This window comes from Manis javanica, chromosome 15, assembly GCF_040802235.1.
Source record: "Manis javanica isolate MJ-LG chromosome 15, MJ_LKY, whole genome shotgun sequence".
Lineage (NCBI taxonomy): Eukaryota > Metazoa > Chordata > Mammalia > Pholidota > Manidae > Manis > Manis javanica.
Window position 1 is genome coordinate 59,129,564 of NC_133170.1, and position 16,391 is coordinate 59,145,954.

Consider the following 16,391-nt stretch of genomic DNA (forward strand, 5'->3'; position numbering starts at 1 on the left):
GAGGTACAGAACTTTGTGAGGGGCTCTCATCTTAGGTGACTGGGTAGCCAGGGTGCCACTGGGCAGCTAACATGGAGAGACAAGCTTGGGGAAGTGGGACTAAAACCAACTTTTCCCTGTTTTAGTGCTTTTTTTGACTTTGGGAACTTGCTATCTGGGACATGGGATTATTTCATGGATCCAGAGCTTGGAGTCCAGGTATTATACCAGAAAAACCTGAGGTTTAAATCCCAAGTCTACTACTCAATAATTGTATGCCTTTATGTTAGTTACTTGGCCTTTTCCCCATTTTTCCTCATCTGTAAAACTGGGGGTAACAGTACTTAGTTTAAAGAGATGTTGTAAAGATCAAATAAAATATGTAAGGTACTTGGTATACATAGTAGGTACTCAGTAAATGTGGTGTTCCTGTCTTTCCTCATACTCTTTCCCTGATGTCATCAGGGTCCCTGGGACCATGTGCCTACTCTGATATGTGTATGAGCACCTGGGAGCAGGTGGTCAAGGGAGTGAGCTCTCATTTTTTTTCCTGGGATCCTGTCTTGTGCCTTAAGGGTGGTTCTGGAACACGGGCTTTCTGAGCCTTAAGGATGGTTCTGGAACATGGGCTTCCTGTGACTTAGGGATGGTTCTAGAACATGGGCTCAGGCACAGCTACGTGGTGGGTTCTGGGTAGGGAGTTCTACTTTTTATTGATTGCAGGCATATTTTAGAAAAACGTGATGTAAAAAATGTCAGTAAGGATATATTGGCTCTCAAACTTAAGCGTGTATCAGAATCACAGATTGTGAAACAGAATGCTAATGGAGCAAAGGACTTGAGTAGACATTTCTCCAAAGAAAATATGCAAATGGCCAAAAAGCCCATGAGAAGATGCTCAACATCACTTATTATTCGGGAAATGCAAATCAAAGCAATAGTGAGTTACCACTTCATCCCCATTAGGATGGTTACTATATATAAACCAACCAAACCCCACCAAACCAGAAAATAACAAATGTTGCCAAAGTATAAAGAAATTGGAAGTCTGTGCACTTTTGTGGGATGTAAAATGGTGCAGCCACTGTGGTAAACAATATGGTGGTTCCTCAAAAAATTAAACGGAACTACCATATGATCCAGCAATGCCACTTCTGGGTATTTATCCTAGAGAACTCAAGGCAGTTATCTGCAACAGATAGCTTACATTTGAGTTTATAGCAGTATTATTCCCAATAGCCAGAAGGTGGAAGCAACCCAAGTGTCCACTGGAGGATTAATAGGTAAAGAAAATGTGTATATACATACAATGGAGTATTTTTGATCCTTAAAAAGGAAGGAAATTCTGACACAAGCTACAACACAGGTGAACCTTGAGGGCACTGTGCTAAGAGGGATAAATCAGCCGCAAAAAGTCACATATTGTATGATTCCACTCACATGAGATACTCAGAGTGGTCAAATTCACGGAAACTCCAATGGTGGTGGCTAGGGTGGTGAGCTGCAAATAATGTAAATGTACTTAACGCCACTAAACCGTACAATTAAAGATGGGTAAGATGGTAAATTCTATGCTCTGTATATTTTATCCCAGTAGCACACACCCACCCCCTACACAGCCAGCCCGGGCCCCACCGCCAGAGCTTCTATTCAGCAGGTCTGGAGTGGGACCTGATGATCCCCAGCTTTAGCAGGTCCCAGGTGCTGCTGGTGGGGCGAGCAGCCGAGGGGCCAGCGATGCAGACCAGGTGAGCGCTAAGGGAGGGCACGCTGCTCACTCCTGCGCGGCTGTCAGTGGCAGCAGCTGGCATTTGTTGAGCGCTCGCCGCCCTCAGATTATCTCAACTGGGGAAGGTGCCGCCGCTGGGCGGGCGGAACAGAAGCTGATTCTCGCCCGCTTTCCTTGGTCCTGGGCGGAGTGTGAGATGAGAAGGAACGAGACCCGAGCCTGCTCGGGGGTGCAGAGCGGCTCAGGCAGCCTCCCGGCCTGAGCGGGGGGCGGCTTCGGTGAGCGCGGGGCGGCACAGGTGGGCGCGGGGCGGCACAGGTGGGCGCGGGGCGGAGGCTGTGGGATGAGGAGCGCTGGGCGCGGGGCGGCGGGACTGGCGGTCTCGGCGGGCGATGCTCACGGCTTGCGGCCTGCAGGGGGCGCCCTCCCGCCGTCCCTCTGGTCCCGCCCGCCCGCCCGCCGGGCCGCCCACCCCACGGCGCGCCCCTCCGCAGTCCGCCGGCCCGCGGCTCCGAGCGCGCACTCTGTTCGGCGGCTGAGGACGCCGCCCGCCTGGCCGCCCCTTGCCCGCCCGGACCTCGGGCCCGGCCCGCCGCGTCCCGCCTTTTCGCGCGCAGAGCTCTGCCCAGGGCCCGGCCGTCGGCGTCCAGCTGAGCTCGGCCCGCTCGGGGCTCCGAGGAGGCGGCGGCCGGCCGGGATGGGCTGCCCGGCGGCGCGGAGGGGCGCCCGGGGGCTCGGCGCGCTGCTCCTAGCGTTGGTGGCCGCGGGGAGTCCCGTGGGCGCCTACAATCTGGACCCGCAGCGTCCCGTGCGCTTCCAGGGCCCCGCCGGCTCCTTCTTCGGCTACGCGGTGCTGGAGCACGTCCACGACAACACGCGCTGGTGAGTGCCCGGCCGGCCCCCGGTCTCCTCTCCGCCCTCGTGTCCGCCCGGCCTGCAGCTGGACTCAGCCCCTCCGCCCGGCCGCCGTTCCGAACGCCCAGGGCCGGCGCGCAGCGCGCCCAGCGGCACACTTCTCGGTTTGGGGGACTCCTGGTGACACTCCGCCCTCGTCTCCGCCTTCCTGCTTGTCCAGCGCCGCTGCGCGCAGGAAGCGGAGTCACGCGGGGACCTGGGGGACCGGCTGCGTGTGCGCGGTGGGGCAGTGGGGTTCCCAGAAGCCGAGGGTCCCGGGACCCCAGGGGCGTATCGGAGCCCAGGCCCTCTTCCCTTTCAGGCGAAGCTAGGGGTGACGGTCGACTGCAAGAGAGGATTGGCCCGGACCCGAAGAGGCAGGGCTGGTGGGAAATCCTGGGCAGCGTGGGCCTCTTTTCATAAGGGTCAGCTGCCCTGGAGACGGGCACCAAGGAGCCTTAGTATCGGGAAGGCCTCGGTTGGGGTGAAGGTGTTCACTCACCCCAGAGTATCTCTCCAAGATGCCCAGGGGTTGGGAGTGTTCCCTCATTAAGCCCTGTCTGCTGAGTGCTGGCCTGGGAAGCACGGAGGGGAGGTGTCCTTCCTTGATCCCTTCCACGGGACAAAGGGAAATTAAACAGTCTCACAAGGGTCACCTCCTCATCTAGAAGTTAGGTCATGGATAGTTCCCGTGGTCAAGGGCATGCCCTGTGTGGGTCTAGGTGACAACTAATCTGGGGTTGATTTCGTGCGGTCACCAGTGTGAGCGTCCTTAGGGGCTGCAGGCTGGTAGGGTGAGGTGGGTGATGAGTGTGCTCTCCACGTGGAGTTCTGTGGGAGAGTCCCTGCTGTAAGCTGAACAGAGGCGGACAGGAAAGGGAGGATTGATAGATCAGAGTTCTCAGGCATTCCTGGCAAGGTGGGGACTGGTGATGAGCCATCCCATGAAAAATCATGCTGTTCAGGAGGACTGGGCAGAAGCAGTTGGAGAACGCATCCCAGAATCCCGTGCTGGGCTCCTGTACTGTGTGACCTTGACACAAAGTACTTATGAGAGGTGTCAAGAGTTGAAGGGCTCCCTGGGCAGGGGGCTCCTGAGGAAAGGCAGGCGGTTGTGTGGGTCTGCAGGGTGCAGGCTTGAGGGCTTCCAGCTCTTCCACTGCTCAGCTGAGGAGAATGCCAGGACTTGTCACCAGGAATTGGGTGGGCCACAGGTCAAAGCTGCCCCAGCCTGGGAACAATGGGGTGGGGAGAGCAGATCTGACATGAGAAGAGAATGGAGCCTGCTTTGTTTCAAAAAGGGGATGAGGCAAAGCTGTGTGATGTGAATAATCTGGCAATTGCAGGACAGGACAGTCTGGCCTTCCACTTGGCACCCAGATTGGGGTGTGGAACTGGACGGCGATGCTGACTCATGGCCTTGGCACTGCTGGGGATGTAGGACAGGTGTGTTGGGGTCCCGAGGAGCCCCATCCTCAGCCAGGCTGCTGTCTCAAAGGTGCCCTCACCGTTGCTGATTGCGAGCGGCCTGCTCGTCCTGTCAGTGCTCGTCTCCAGGGCTTGTTAGGCACCAGCTAAGCTTTCCTGAAATCTTTTTAAGGCCAATTCTCCCCAGCCCCTGTTGCCTTGATTTCATCTGTTTTTGCTTATGTCCTTGATTTCTGTCCTTTGGCTGCTTTGTCCAGGTGTTTCCCTCCCTCTCCTCCTCCCCCTGTGGTGTTCTTGGTCTTAGACCCTGACGGTCTTTGTCCCTTGTGCTGCCCAGTGTGGGTGAGCTGCGACTTTGAAGCAAGAGCCTCTCAGCATCTCCTGCTTGCTTCTTTCCCTTTTCTCCAGAGGCTAGACTTACCTGAGGCTAGTGAAACCCTGTCAAAGGTGCCTTGATTTCACAGGCCCCTACCAAGGCCCTGCGCCTAATTTTATCCTCATAATTTTATATTAAATGTAGTCACCCTAACTTTATAACATTTAAGCTTTGTAGAATCTGGATCTACTCTGAGTCTCTACCTTAACTTTCTGCTCTGGGGTTGGTTGATTGACTTAGTGACTGTTGGTCTGTACCCACCAGGCAGTCCCTGGGCTCTGGATTTTTCAGCCCAGCTTGAGGGACATGTGGGTTGTTTATAATTAGGTGTAAACAGCCTTCTAAACAAAGCTTTGCGGACATCCTTAATGATTTCCTTTGAATAATTTCCTCGGCTTAGAATTGCTGGGTAAGAGTAGAGGCAAGTTTTAAGGCATTTCTCTGCATTTTCAAAGTGCTGATGAAGCTAACATGTGACTTTAGAAAACGCATTCCATTACTCAGGCCCTGAAGTTTTGGAGCAACTTATCAAAGGGCTGCTCTAGAGCTTCACAGCCTCCCGGAGGGCTTAGAAAGACCACAAAGGGCCAGAACGAGTGAGGGAGGTGAATGAGAGACATGAAGAGGGAAAGCAATACGGAAACTGAGAAGCAGAGGAGGCAAATATTAATTAAGCTTTGCAGAAATTATGCTTTAGCTTTTCACTTCAGTATTAGGGCCTTAGTAAATTTGTTTCTTTTCACAGGTGACAGGGCTGGTATGTAAGTAAGGGGGCAAGAAGAATGTGTTGGCGGGGGCAGGGAGGGAGCCTAGGCACCAGGTCAGCGTGGGCTCCGCACGTGGCAGAGCTGAGGGTGGTGGCTAAGGGCACCAGGTGCACATCAGGACAGTCTGGAATTCCTGGCGGTTCTTCTTTAAACCCAAAATGTCCCTGATTAGAAGGTCCTAGGTTTCTGTGTCTGGGAAGAGGATGACCTTGCTTTTCTGAGTCCTATGGGCTGTGTCCAGCTTCTGCAGTCACACTGCATTGAGAACGGAGACCCAGACCCAGCGTCTCTCAAAGTGTTTGCTTGAGAGGTCCCTCCATTGCCGTGTTCTGGGCAGTGAGGGTTGTCCCCATGGCTGGGTGGACCAGACTATCCTGGGCAGTATTACAGATGCCTTTTGTATTAGTTTGGATGCAACCATGGAAGCAACTCAGTTTCCTCTCTTCTGATGATACCCAGAGGGTATCTGCCTGCCCAGAGCCTGCTTCCTCTCCCACACCCTCCACTGTGGGTCGTCCTGCACCATTTGAACAACAGCAGTAGGTTCCAGGGAGTACAGACAGAGCTGATTTCTGTTCCCTTCTGTAGACGTGAACCTGTTCCTCAGCTGCTGGGCAGACAGCTATAACACCCTGTGATAGAAATAAATGCGGCCCAGCTGGCGTCCAGCCCCCAGGGTGGGTTTCCTTCCCTCCTTCCTCTCTGCCCCAGACACCCCGGAGTCCAAGTCCGAGGTGGTTGGGTGCATTGGCTGCCTAGCTGGCGACGTGCTTCCTGCCCCCTCTCCTGGGACACATCAAGACGGCTGTGCTCAGGCATAGAGCAAGTGCTCGGAAATGGAAGACATGCCGGCTTTTTGCTTTGTTAAGGTTGTCAGAGCATCATTCAGTGAGGAATGGGGAGGTTCAGAGCCAAGAAGAACGTAGCATCCTCACTTTGCATTAAGGTTGGGAATTAAAAGAGCAAGCTAGACAGCTCTGACTGCCAGTGCAGTTGCCACTGGGCAGATGTGTTGCTATTTAAATTAAATTTAATTACAACGAAATAAAACTAAGAATTTCATTCTTCGGTTGCCCAAGCCACATTTCAAGTGCTCGGTAGCCACATGTGGCTAGTGGCTGCTATATTGGACAATACAGAACATTTTTATCATTGCATAAAGTTCTGGACATTGCTGATTTACAGCAATGACATAAGCCTTATAAGAGCTAGACAGATTAAAAGGTGATACAAGAGATACTACCTTGATTATATTTGGGTATTAAAGCTGAAACGGGGTGCTTAAGCCTAACTAAAAACAGTGTTCGGCTAAAGAGGCTGAATTATTTCTCTCTTGATTCATCAAACATTAGAGTGACTGGTCTGTGCTGAGGGGTAGGGATTCGAGAATGAAAAGTCCTCTTGTAGTTTGATGGGCAAGTGGCTTGTCCTTGGGCAGGCACAGTGGTTCTGAGGAGAGAGAAGAGACCCCTGGGAAGGCAAAACCTTTTAAAAGGGGTACCCTGGGATCATTGGCCCTGCTTCCCTCCCCTCAGGCATTGTGGGGTGACACCCAGAATGGCGGTGCAGCCTCACCATCTTGTAACCTCTGGGGAGGCGTGTGTCCTGAGTTCTTCTGTCCCATGCCAGGCTTTCAGGTGGGCGTGGAGCTGCATGCACTTCCCCATCTGGGTTTTCTGAAGTAGCATTTTTCAGACCTCGTTCCTGGTTCTTCCTGGTCCCACACAGCCAGCTTTCTTAGGCTCCCAGGAAGGGACGGCATGTGTATGAGGCCCAGGTTCTAAGGGGCCCAGAAAGTGTCTCTTGGGATTTCCAGGGCTTTCCCTGAAGGTGTGGAGGAGCTGGCAGGGGTGCTGTTTCCTGAGCTGGTGCTGAATGCTGGCTGGGCAGAGGCAGCTGTCTCACCCAAAGGGGAGGACCTTCCAGGGCAAGACGGCAGCTCTTCTGGCCCGTCACTCACAGCTCTGAGCCCCAGCCAGCTCTGATTCCCTAGTGACATGCCACTGGTCAGAAAATGGTCTCCTTCTGATAGCTCCTGTTGTGATTTCTCTGGGTAAAACTTCATTTCTCAGTTATTAAAAGCAGCCACGGTGTTCTCAGAAATCATTTGCTTTCAAAGGAGAAGCATGTAACTGTAAGAAATCAAAATTAATGATCTGTATCAGACTGTGTTGGCTGGGCATCTACAGTGGCTCAAATGCCTCACAGGTGGGATAGTCTTGAGTCGAATCTTTAGGGCAGCCTGGGAGTGGGTTCCCGTGTGCCAGCCAGGGAGCTGGGGCTCAGAGGTGCAGGCCTGCCCAAGGCCGCCCCGGCCTCAGCGATGGCGCATGCTGACTGTAGTCTTGTGTCAGTTCGCGTGCTCTGCACTGCAGATGCTGGGAAGAGATAGGGGTGTGAGAGAATTGGGGGTGGGAGTGGGCAAGGCCTGTGAAAGCACAAGGGGAGGAAGTGGGACTGGGCATGGAGGGCCTCAGACTGCAGTGTGAATCTGCTGAAAGCCTCAGCCCACACACAGGGCCACCCCTGTGATGGTTATCAGCCCTTGGCTGGGCTGCCTCCTGTCTGCAGCAGCCCTGGGGGCGGAATGGGAGGCTGTCAGCTGACTGCCCCCTGGCAGCTAAACAGCAGGAGGTGACACACACCAGGGCTGTCGTGGAGCCCATCAAGTGTGTGCTGCTGTTGGGAAGGCATGGGGTGTGTCCCTCGGCCTGCGGTGTGCCTGGGGTTTGCCTGCACCCTTGCTCATTCTGGTGTGTCTACAGCTTGGACAGCGGGATGCTGGGCTGTGGGAACCGGCCCTGAGGCCCACACCAGAGGGGTCTCACTGTCCTTGGAAAGTCAGGCAGCCAGGAGGAGGATGGAGCTCTCTACTGGAGGGAATGGCCAGATCTCATCCCTGAGACCTTTTTAAGTACACATCCTCAGCCCTTGGATTTGGGGATGGTCCAAAGCAGAATCGATGTTTTATCAGGACCTTCCGTTTTTCCAGAGGGCACCTAGGAGTGAAAGTGAATGGAAAATTGGGAAAAAGCTGGAATCTTTAGAACTACAGCCCATTTTGTCCCCTGTTTCTGCTTTTGGGAGGACAGAAAGGACAGCGTCGTGCATTTAATCTCACAATAGTGGCAGCAGTGAGTGCACTGGGTACTCGGCATGCGGCCAGCACTGCTCCACATGCTCGGTGCATCCTGGGCCCTTCACGTTCCCTATAATTGCTTGAGCTGGTTATCAGTTCAGCCTCAGTTGCAAGGGGGGATGACTGAGGCATAGAATATTATTTGATCACAGGGCATGAGAGTGGGGAGCTGGGGCCTTTGTCTCTGCCTCTCAAGAAGCCAAGAGTCTGAGTTTGGAGAATCAAGGTATCTGTCCTTTGAGGCTCTGCCCTGCTTTGCTGCAAGTTTTGGAATTACTCTAGTGGAAGCCTCCGTATGATGCCCCGTGGGGGGTGCTTAGTCATGACCCTCTTCTAGTCGGCTTTCCAGGACTGCTTAATCAGAGAAACAGGGAGCCAGGGACTCCTCCAGGGAAGTTTGCAGGGCCTGCTCTCACGCCGAAGTGTCCTAGGAAAGATGGAGCATTTGGGATATTCCTTGACCCTATCCTAACCTTCCCAGGCTGTTTCTGTAACCATCCCTTCCTGCACTCCACTGAGTCCTCCTGGCTCCCATGGCTTACTGAAGGAGCTCTGTTTGGAGAGTGGAAGGGGAGGTTTGCCAAGGCAGCCAGTGCTTAGAATTCATCCCTGGATTTTAACTTTATTAAACCCACACAGAGACAGACTTTCTGCACCAGGGGCCAACAGTATGCCAGTGAGGATGATTTGCACCCCCCCACCCCCAGGTGTGAATATAAAAAGTATGAAATGCATTTCCTCCATCAGGGCTCATCCCATGGTGCCTTCAAGCCCAGGTACTTCTCCTGCCCCGCCCGACTGTGAGCCGCTGTATGGTGCACCTACAATATGCAGGACCCCCGAGGGGCAAGACTGTAGAGGCTCTTGGCACCTCTTCTTCCACCAGGACAGGTGGCTGTTCCTTCCCTGGGAGTGGGGCTCTGCCTTTGTTGTGGCTCCTAATTCCCCAAAAACCAAAGCTGTGTTTTCCAAGCTGAGGCTTATAAGGGAGGCTTCTTAATGGATACTTGTGGGAGTGTGACTCCTAGAGTTTTGCACACCTCTTCCTTCTCTGAGCAGGGGGAGGCCACATGGGAGCTCTGGCTCCCATGCTGGGCTCCAGGTAAGTTTGGAAGGGAGGTCTGCACTTCTGGAGTGGGGTGGTGGTGAGAATTCTAGCAAAAAGAATTTAAAAGTATTGCTCTCTTTTTTTTGGTGTCTTGTGATCATTTTCTCCAACAGGAAGACCTTGAGGCTTTTGCTCAGGTCTCCCAGAGGTCTGTGCTCGCTCTAGCTCTTGGCTTTTAGTGTGTACTTGATGTTTTCCTTCCCCACCTGAGACTACCAGACCTTTTGCTGCGCTTCCTTCTGCAGCTGCACCCTGTCAGTGCGTCTGCCTCCAGGGGCCCCTCCCTGATGCTTCTCCAGGTCGGAAGCCTGCCTGGGCCCCTGCCCTTTCCCATTTGGGCATGGAATGCCACCTTTTTTGTTCTCTCAGCATCTTCTGGGATTGTACTCCTCTCCCTTTATTACTCCAGCCTAGAGTTCCTACAATAGAGAATTATTGCCGGCCTTTTATGAGTTCTTCCTGTGTACAGAGGTCCTATGCTCAGTCCCCTGGTGCAGCAGGCAAGGGCTGAGACCCAGAAGCCAAGTCCAAGGTTACCCAGCAAGGAGATTGCCGAGCTGAGCTGAACCCAGGGGGCTCTGACTCAGTATCAGCCATGCTTCCCGCCTCTGTCCCTAAGGAGGAAGAAAAAGTGTCCTGAGACTTCTAGGAGAGCATCTGCCTGCTCTGTCTTGGCAAGTGAGAAATCCTTCCCCCTTCTTGAAGTCAGGTCACCCGGGGTGCCTGCCGCTGCCCCGGCCCCCTGACACTTTGCCCTTTGCCATTCCCTTGTGTGCCTTGCCGCTGCCCTGGGAATGGGGCCCATGGTTTAGAGATGAGGGAGGGCCCAAGGGGCTCGCCTACGGTCATGCACCTGGAGAGGAACTGGGGCACTCTTTGGGGCTGGTCCCACTGCCCTGCACCCCTGCCTCTCTTGTCTCCTGGCCCTGAGGAGCAGCAATTTGCAGCTGCAGAGCTGGAGAATTGGCTGGACTGAGCAGTTGGAAGGTGATGGCGGTTCCATGGCTGTGTCCCTGCAGAGGTAGAATAGCCTGGCTTGAGTCTGTATCTGTTCTGTGACCACAGCACTGCTGGAAAGCTACCTGAAAACTCAGTGGCTAAAGCCAGTCCCCAGTAATTAGCTCATGATTCTGTGGTTGGCAGGTTAGACTGGGTTCAGCTGGGTGGTTCTGTTGTCAGCTTCTGGGTTGGCTGGCTGGCTGGTCTGCAGAGGCTTCAGCTGGGGAAGGCTTGTCCATGCTCCACGTGTCTTTCATCCTCCCGCAGCCTGGGCTTGTGCACCAAGAGAGCAATCATAAGTGTGCCTGGTCTCTTGGAGCCTAGCTGAAAAGTCAAACCATGTCCCTTCTGTCACATTCTGTTGGGCCAAAGCAAGTTACAGGGCTGGCCCACGTTCAGGGGGTGGGGGGAGGGACAGCGTGCCTCCTGATGGAAGAAGCAAAGTCTCATGGAAAAGGGCCTGGAGACAGGAAGGGTGGGGAATTGTGGCTGCTTTTATAATCTAGTGGTGAAAGTGTCCCGGCTAGTCCTGGACTTCCATGACCTCAGCTGAGGGTCTGAATAAAGTCCTCCCTAGTACACCAGGAAAGAGGCTGGGGCTCTGAGGATCTGGGAGTGCTGCCAAGAGGTGGAACTGAGATGAGCTCAGTGCCAAGGTTTTTGGCTAATGCCCGGCATTCTGACATTTCTTCAGACACCTACTTTGTACCAAACACTATGCTAGGTGCTTTATAAACATGACTTGCTTAAACCCTATAAGAACCCCTATTAGATGCATTTTTATTTCTATTTTTACAGATAAAGAAAACTGAGGCTCAGAGTGGCTAGGACACTTGTCTGAGGTCACACAGCGTTATCAGCGGTAGAGGCCGAGTTTGAACCCTTTGTTACCCCTGGGCTTCTTATGCTTCCCAACCCTGAGTAACTTACCATTGAAGCTTAGAATTCAGGCAGGACTATTAGTTTAAAAACCCTGAAAAGCATTATCCACTGCTTCAACACCTGGCTCCTCATCTGCCCTAGGTGTCAACTGAGGAATTTCTGAGGCTCTTCCGGCCCCACAGCTCCAGTTGGCAAGCACTGGCCCTGGAGGTCTCCTCTCTGGGAGTGGAAGGTCCCGTGTGGTCAGAGGTGGCTCTCCTGGCACCAGCTTTCCCTCTGTTCAAGTTTTGGCCATTTTGCCCAGTGAGGGATACAGGGTGATTCCCCGGGTTTCTGTGTGGTGCAGTGGACACACAGTGATTGAATTCCACTCGTTGAACTGACAAGTGGGTCCCTGGGGAAGCTTTGGCTTTGGGATCAGATGCAGGAAAGCAAACCTAATGGGTTTAAGGTTTTTAATCCTCAGTTGCTGTCCTCCATGTGGCTGTAATTTTGCAGTGCAGAATCACTGCTGTGGCGTTTGTGGGAGGGAGGGAGCCTTGGAGACAGTGTAAGGCAGCTGTAGCTCAGTCCTTCTCTGCCACCTGCTCTCCAGGGAGTTTACCTGCAGTTTGCCCTCAGGACTCAAGGGGTCAGGGGCCAGAGGGCAGCCTCTGTTGCCAGCTTGACATGCACAGGTCAACCAGGGGAGTGGCTGTGCTGGCAAATGGAGGGCCACCATCAACTGCCACCATGTGAGCGAGTGTGGGAAGATGGGGGAGAGCTGCCTTTGGACATGGACACCCTGGGTGCAGATCCCAGCTATGCCACTTAACGATGTAACCTGCCACCTCTGAGTAAAATGTACACAAGCAGCTTTCCTGACAGGCTGGCCTTGAGCTAGAAGTCAGACAGTCATGAGCGTAACCAATGTGGGCACATGAACAGGTGGGCCCACATTTCCAAACGTGTGTGAACTACTCATGAAGAGAGGTGAGCCTCTAGGCAGCACCATGCCAGCACTGTAGATGTTTTAGAAAAGTGAGAGGGTAGATGGAATTTGGCCTGATGGGGAGGAGAAAGACGTCCTTTCTATTCCAAACCGGGTCTGCCCTTTGGCACTGCAGAGCTCCCAATCAAAATTCTAACCTGAGAGCCGCCTGCCCGCAGAGCCACATGCGGGCTTTTTCAGGCAAGGTCACACGTCTGAGCGGCTGGCACTCGGTGGCTGTTGGCTCCTTTGTCCTCCTTCCTGGCTGCTGTGGGCAGACAGAACGGGGCATGGATGCTGTGCTGGCCCACCGGGTGTGTGCTGCAGACTGGCAGCTCGTGCCTTGTGGGCTCAGGCAAGTCTCATGACTTTGGCCACGGGCTTCTCCATCTGTAAGGTGGGGGTAATATTAGTGCCTCCTGGAGGTTTGCTGTGATCCTGCCCTTGAGGAGGAGCCTATCCCAACACCTGTACACTTGTAGATAGAGCTCTAGAGTTCTGATTCATGGGAGGGCTTAACATGTCGTTGAAGTTTGAAGGCATCTTTACCCAGGGGCTGGGACAGGAGGAGAGTCTCACTTCTCAAAGGTCATGCGTTCATCCCGGCTCCAAATGAACATGGTTATTTGTAATCAGCATAGCTGGTTGTAAAGCCCCCCCTCAGGAGATACCTCATGTCCTGACGGAGCGGGCTGGGGCCTGAGATCCTGCCCGCCCACCGAGCTTCCAGGCGTTCTCCCAGCTGCTGCTCTGAGCACCGCACTTGAAGCAGCAGGCAAGGGCGAGTCAGCCTGATGATTGAGTGGTGGGAACCTGTTGGTGGGCACACTCAGGCCTTTTTATACAGGCATCTGTATAGATGAAAGCAACATCTGATTATCTTGTCCAAAGTGCCAGGGCAGGTTTGGGGAATGTTTGAATTGGCTGAGATGTCTCTGTATAATTCAGAGAATAACGAGAGGAAAAGCAGATGGCATCTATGCAGTCGCTTGTCCTGAACTCTGGGTCATTGCACTCTCTGGGGATCAGCCTGGCGAATAGCCAGCTGAACTAACCTCAGAAAAGACAAGCTCATCAGCTGGCCTGCAATAGCAGTCTTGCTGGCTGGTGGCCTAGGTAAAGAGCAGCGCCAGGCTGCAGAGGAAGCCACGATGTTCTGTAAACACAGAGATACAAGCTCATTCTCCAGCGGGCCGCCCCTATGAGCGCACGTGGGTGTGCACACCCCCCCTTATCTCCTGCTTCATTTCCCATTGCAAAGGGATTTGGGGAACCTCATCTGAGCAGCTGATTAAAAGTTTGAACCGGAAAGTTGTTATCAGTGCTTGATCAGCCCTTGTTGTTAGGCTGTTGAGTACTTTGGGCTGGGAAGGAAAAAAATAATTCAGCAGGACCTTTTCCCACTTTAGGTTTGGTATAAATTTTACTCCTTTTCATCTCAGCTCTAGGCTGGGAGAGGCAGTCCCTGAGATTTAAGCTCTCCAGGGCCCCTTCCTGCTCAGGCAACTGGGAAACTGGGTCTGTATATTTGGAGCAGTGGCAGTATCTGAGGTATCCGGGGCTCCAGTGCCATTCTGGGGTCCCCATTAGAGAAACAGCCTGTTGTTTCTTGCAGCCATTTCCCTTCCTTTGCATATGATTAATTCTCCCCTTTGTTTAATTTCCGTGATTTTTGTAAAGTGAATTGCGAGGGGCACTTACCCAATATGCTAACGTAAGTTTGGAGTTGGTGGGAATGTTTGGACCCAGCCCCGTCCCCCTGGGGTTTTCCGCAGCTTCTAGTCTGACATGTGGAAAGATGGTGTTTCAGCAGCTTAGATATGTCAAACTGCTAATTCTTCTCACCTGTGAAAACATAACTGGCACTGCAGAGAGCAGCCTATGGCTTGCCCTGGTGACTCTAAGGCACAGCCCCAGAAGCAAAGGGGGAAATTGATCCCTTAATGTGGCTTGCTTCTCACTGGTGTTCCGTTTTGTGTGTCATCATGCATTTGAGTTAGAGCTACCAGGAGCAGGCCAAACTGCCCTTGTGTGGGTCCTGGAGGCGGTGTGGTCTGTTCGGGAAAGTGCTTGCTGAGATTTCCACAGGCAGTGTGCCCAGCCCTGCCTCTGCATGGGGATCTACAGCCGTGGCCACCACAGTGAGGCCACAAGAGTGCGGGCAGCTGCCCAGGGTTATCAATGGGCTGCAGGGCAGCCTGGGGGCCTAGCTCTTCCCTCCCCTGAGCCCGGTGGGGTTTGATTCCTGCAAGACTGACCTGCAAAGAAACACTACAGTAAGGGCCAGATCTCCCAGGCTCCCTGGGTCCTCAGGGATCCTTCATGTCATGGGTGTTGAGGGACTGGACTTGGGGACAGTGGGAGTTAAGATGGGACTCCATCCCTTGCCGTGAGCCCAATACCATGTCTCTGAGCCAGATGAGTGTGGGTGTCCCTTTGTTGAGGGCCTAGCCAGACTTGTGGTGTCTCATATACAGGTATTCACCCCGAGTGATGTTGGGGGAGCAGCGCCATTCTGAGGCCAGGGTAGGGGTGGATGGGTGGAAGCCCCATGATCCTGGGGTGAAGGTGGCGTTCAGGACAAAGTACAGGGAGCTGGGCCTGCTTTCCCTGTCCCCAGAGGCTTTCCAGGGTCATTCTAACATCAAGGAGACCCTTTTTCCATGATACACAGTGGACAGGGCTTTCCATTCCAAGGCAGGCGGCAGGGGAGGTACCTTGTGGTGGGCCTAGCATCCGGCAGCAGTGCCTCTCTTTTCCAGGCTGCCAGGGATGTGGAGCGGCCCAAGTTCTCATTGACCAGGGGGCTAGGAGTTGTCTACTCTTTGGATGGCAGTGTGGATTTTGTTTAAAGTCTCGTTCACGTCCTTTTCCTAGCTCAGCACAAAGCCTGATTGGTGGTGTTCAGTAGTCTTTGCATTAGCTCTCTGGTTGACTGGTTTCCGGAAGCAGCACCTAAAACTGTAGGTCAGAACATCTAGAGGGTAACTTGCCCTCCCCCCGTGCTCTGCACCCGCACAGGCCCTAATGTGCCTCTTGTTCACCTTGGCATGCCTGGCTCTGTTCTTCCAGTAGGGAGGGGCCCTTCCTCAGGGTGCTTTTCAGTTCAAAACGAAAGATGCAGAGCTTCATTCTTGCCCCATTTCTATGCAAGGTGGTCTCTGGTTTGCCTTGGGTTAGAGGGAGGTGGCTTATAATTCTCCACTACTGTTACTTCTTTCCTGTTTCCCCCAAACGCACAGTGTTGTGTGGTGGGGGAGAGGGCAAGACAAGTGAAAGTGAAATGGCATCTCTGACTCTATTTATCCACTTAATTTTTTATGGATGTATAACACATCCAGAAAAGCGACTGTATGATACATACAACTTAATGAATTATCACACGCTTATATAAATACCACTCAGGTCAAAACAGAGCACCGTAAACACCTCCAGATGGCCCCCTCCACAACTTCCCCACCTCCCTGCTCCTCCCAGAGGTAACCATTTTCCTGACCTCACGGGTAAATGTCAGCTGCTTTGAACTTCAGGTAAATGGAATCAGACAGTGAGTACGCTATGGTCCCTGACATCTTTTGCTCAGTGTTATGTTTGTGAGATTCATCTGTGTGGTTGCAGTTGAATGTTGTTCACAGATTTTCTTGGCTGTGTAGAATTCTATCTCTATACCACAATTATCCTTTCTTGCACTGATGGACCTTTGAGTTTCTTCTAGCTTTTGGCATTGCATATTCAGCTGGGAACATTTTGGTACATGTCTCCTGATTGACATATGCATGCCTTTCTGCTGGGTATATTCCTAGAGCTGAAACTGCTGGGTTGTAGGATAAGCACATGTCCAACTTTGTTAAATTTGTTGAATAGTTCTCCCAAGTGGTTAATGTTTTACACTCCCATCAGCAGATTATGAGGGTTCCACCTGATCCATATTCCTGCCAGCACGTGACATTTTCAGTCTTCTTGGTTTTAGATTTCTAGTAGGTGTGAAGTGGCATCTCATCTGACACCCTTTTCATATGTCTGTTGGCTATTTGGTGATCCTGTCAAGTGTCTGTTCAAGTCTTTGGCTTTACATTATCCATTTGTTGTCGGTATTTTCCTTACTGAGTTGTAGGCATTC

At 52.9% G+C, this 16,391-nt stretch overlaps 1 protein-coding gene across 3 annotated transcripts in view; it reads left to right on the plus strand.

Annotated features, from left to right (window-relative positions):
* The first annotated feature begins 478 nt into the window (after window positions 1-478).
* ITGA9 (integrin subunit alpha 9) overlaps window positions 479-16,391 on the plus strand; it is a 355,701-nt gene continuing 339,788 nt past the window's right edge. For 2 of the 3 annotated variants that reach the window (XR_012125479.1, XR_012125480.1), the window contains exon 1: window positions 479-2,590. Coding sequence is in view for 1 of the 3 variants with exons in the window: in XM_073222610.1 (XP_073078711.1) it covers window positions 2,052-2,590 (539 nt within the window). In the remaining 2 variants the exon portion in view is untranslated. The remainder of the gene's footprint in view (window positions 2,591-16,391) is intronic. The other variant, XM_073222610.1, reaches the window with a different exon arrangement.